General features: G+C 52.7%; 1 protein-coding gene across 1 annotated transcript in view; it reads right to left on the bottom strand.

The window, feature by feature from the left end:
- The window catches only part of INTS5 (integrator complex subunit 5), a 5884-nt gene extending 4283 nt beyond the window's left edge, over positions 1-1601 (bottom strand). Inside the window, exon 1 of the mRNA XM_017878368.1 lies at positions 1470-1601. Within this exon, the coding sequence (XP_017733857.1) occupies positions 1470-1549 (80 nt within the window). The 5' untranslated portion in view covers positions 1550-1601. The remainder of the gene's footprint in view (positions 1-1469) is intronic.
- Between the last annotated feature and the right edge of the window lie 1165 nt (positions 1602-2766).

The following is a 2766-nucleotide window of genomic DNA, read 5'->3' as shown; positions in this document are numbered from 1 at the left end:
AAAAAAAAAAAAAAAAACATTTCCAGGCTGGTTGCGGTGCCTCACGTCTGTAATCCTAGCACTTTGGGAGGCCAAGGAGGGTGGATCACTTGAGGTCAGAAGTTCGAAACCAACCTGGCCAACAGGGTGAAACCTTGTCTGTATTAAAAATACAGGCTGAGCGCGGTGGCTCACGCCTGTAATCCCAGCACTTTGGGAGGCCAAGGCGGGCAGATCACGAGGTCAGGAGATCGAGACCATCCTGGCAAACACAGTGAAACCCCGTCTCTACTAAAAATACAAAAAAAAATTAGCCAGGCATGGTGGCGGGTACCTGTAGTCCCAGCTTCTCGGGAGGCTGAGGCAGGAGAATGGTGTGAACCCGGGAGGCAGCAGAGCTTGTAGTGAGCCAAGATCACACCACTGCACTCCAGCCTGGGTGACAGAGCGAGACTCCGTCTCAAAACAACAACAACAACAACAAAAAAAAAATTAGCCAGGCATGGTGTAATTCCAGCTACTTGGGAGGCTGAGGCATGAGAATCACTTGAACTCAGGAGGCAGAGGTTGCAGTGAGCTGAGATCATGCCACTGCACTCCAGCTTGGGAGACAGGGTGACCGTCTCAAAAAAAAAAAAAAAAAAAAAGACACCTTTCCAGCTTTATCACCTTCCACCACCACCCCGGCCCCACCCCATCCCACCCCACAACACAAGCACCTTGAAATCTGCTCTTAATGGGAAAAAAAAAAAAAATGGTAAGCCCCTTAAGGGCTCTCCCTCCTAACATCCGTTTCTTCCCATATGCTGCAAAATCTTAGTCACCTACCACATCAACAACCACCATCTACCCAGCACCCTCAATGTGCCTGGACATGAGGGTGTCCCAGGGCACAAAGTAATAATGCTTTTCAGCCCTTTCCCTCCTAAAACATACGGGTTCAGTCTCAGAGGTTCAGAAACCAGTGTTATGGAAGGCGGTAAATCCCCTTTCTCTTATCGCCTTTTCTGTCAAAGAAGACAGCATCCTCTAGGTGCTGATAAGGCTCTGACAGTGCCATTCCTCTGTTTCCTCCAAAAAAACACCCTAATATAAGGGAGTATCTCAGCCGGACTGCATTCTGTTTCTGGGCCTGGGGTCTCAGGGAGTCTCTATGAAGTCAGGATCTTGGGTTTCCCAGGGTCAAAAATGGCCAGGGCAGCTGCGTTCCCAAGAGTTATGATACCCCCGACTCTTGGGAGAGGAAGCTCGGGGTCGAGGGTAGTTAGGCATCGGAGTCTAGGGAGAGGCAGGCCCGAGGTCTTGGGAGGGGGGGCACTGGAGCCCTGAGTTTTGGTGAGGCAGTCCCTGAGTTCTGGGAGGACCTGACCAAGAATCTCTCTGAGAACCCTGACGTGAGTTCTCGAGGTAGGATCCGGATTTCTACCGAGAAGGCTGGGGATCGGCGCGGGGCCACGCGGTGGGAGGAAGGTGCCAAGGGCTCTAACTACCTGAGAGGCGCGGGACCGTGGGTGGCCGGGGCAGGCCCAGGAGGCCCTGGGGCCCCGGGAGGGTCGCACAACGCGGACATCCCGGAGCCCGAGCCGAGCCCGAGGCGGGAGCGGCGGAGCGCAGGCGGCGCATGCGCGCTTACAGGAAACGCGAAAGGAACCAGCCACTAGTCCTCTCAGGAAAATTAATCCGGCGATGTCCTCGACCCTCTTACTTTGGTTCCGCAGCCCGTCGGAGTCCCAGAGCAGAATCCCGGGACGATGATAGCAGGAAGCCGATCTGCCCTATATGCAACCACTTTTTTCAAAAGCCTATTGACATACAGACTAGGCCGGGCGCGGCGGCTCACGCCTGTAATCCCAGCACTATGAGAGCCCGAGGGGGCGGATCACCTGAGGTCAGGAGTTCAAGACCAGCCTGGCCAACATGGCAAAACCCCGTCTCTACTAAAAATACAAAAATTAGCCGGGCGTGGTGGCTCATGCTTGTAAACTCGGGAGGCTCAGGCAGGATAATGGCTTGATCCCGGGAGGCGGAGATTTCTGTGAGCCGAGATCCTGCCACTGCACTCCGGCCTGGGCGACAGAACAAGACTCCCGATAAACACACACACACACACAAACTGGCCGCAGACACTCACAGTGGGATTTTAATTATTTTTCCTAACACCAAAAATACAAGATGTTCAACTCACAACTTTTAAAAAATGAAGCATAGGAAGGTTTTGTTGTTGTTGTTGTTTATTTTGTGACTGTGCAGTGGCAGGATCACTCCTCTCTCCAGCCCTGACCTCCTGGGCTCAAGCCATCCTCCCACCTCAGCCTTCCAGGTAGCTGAGATTATAGGCGCGCGTCATCACACTTGGCTACTTTTTAAATATTTTCAGAGTTAGGGATTTGCAGGGGGTGAAGGGAGTGTCTCCCTATGTTGCCCAGACTGATCTTGAACTCCTGTCCTCAAGTGATTCTCCCACCTCAGCTTCCCAAAGCACTGGAAGTACAGAAGTAAGCCACCACACCCGGCCAGTCTCTCTTTGTTTTGTTTTGTTTTTCTTTTTTTTTTTTCCTTTTGAGACAGAGTCTCACTCCCTTACCCAGGCTGGAGTGCAGTGGCAAGATCTGGGCTCACTGCAACCTCCGCTTTCCAAGTTCAGGCGATTATCCAGCCTCAGCCTCCCAAGTAGCTGGGACTATAGGCGCCCACCATCAAATCTGGCTAATTTTTGTATTTTTATAGAGACAAGGTGGCCGGGCGCGGTGGCTCACGCCTGTAATCCCAGCACTTTGGGAGGCNGAG

Source organism: Rhinopithecus bieti, unplaced genomic scaffold (assembly GCF_001698545.2).
Source record: "Rhinopithecus bieti isolate Rb0 unplaced genomic scaffold, ASM169854v2 scaffold_11488, whole genome shotgun sequence".
NCBI classification, from domain to species: domain Eukaryota; kingdom Metazoa; phylum Chordata; class Mammalia; order Primates; family Cercopithecidae; genus Rhinopithecus; species Rhinopithecus bieti.
The sequence above is the reverse complement of the archived record's forward strand: the minus strand, read 5'-3'. Positions and strand labels throughout refer to the sequence as shown.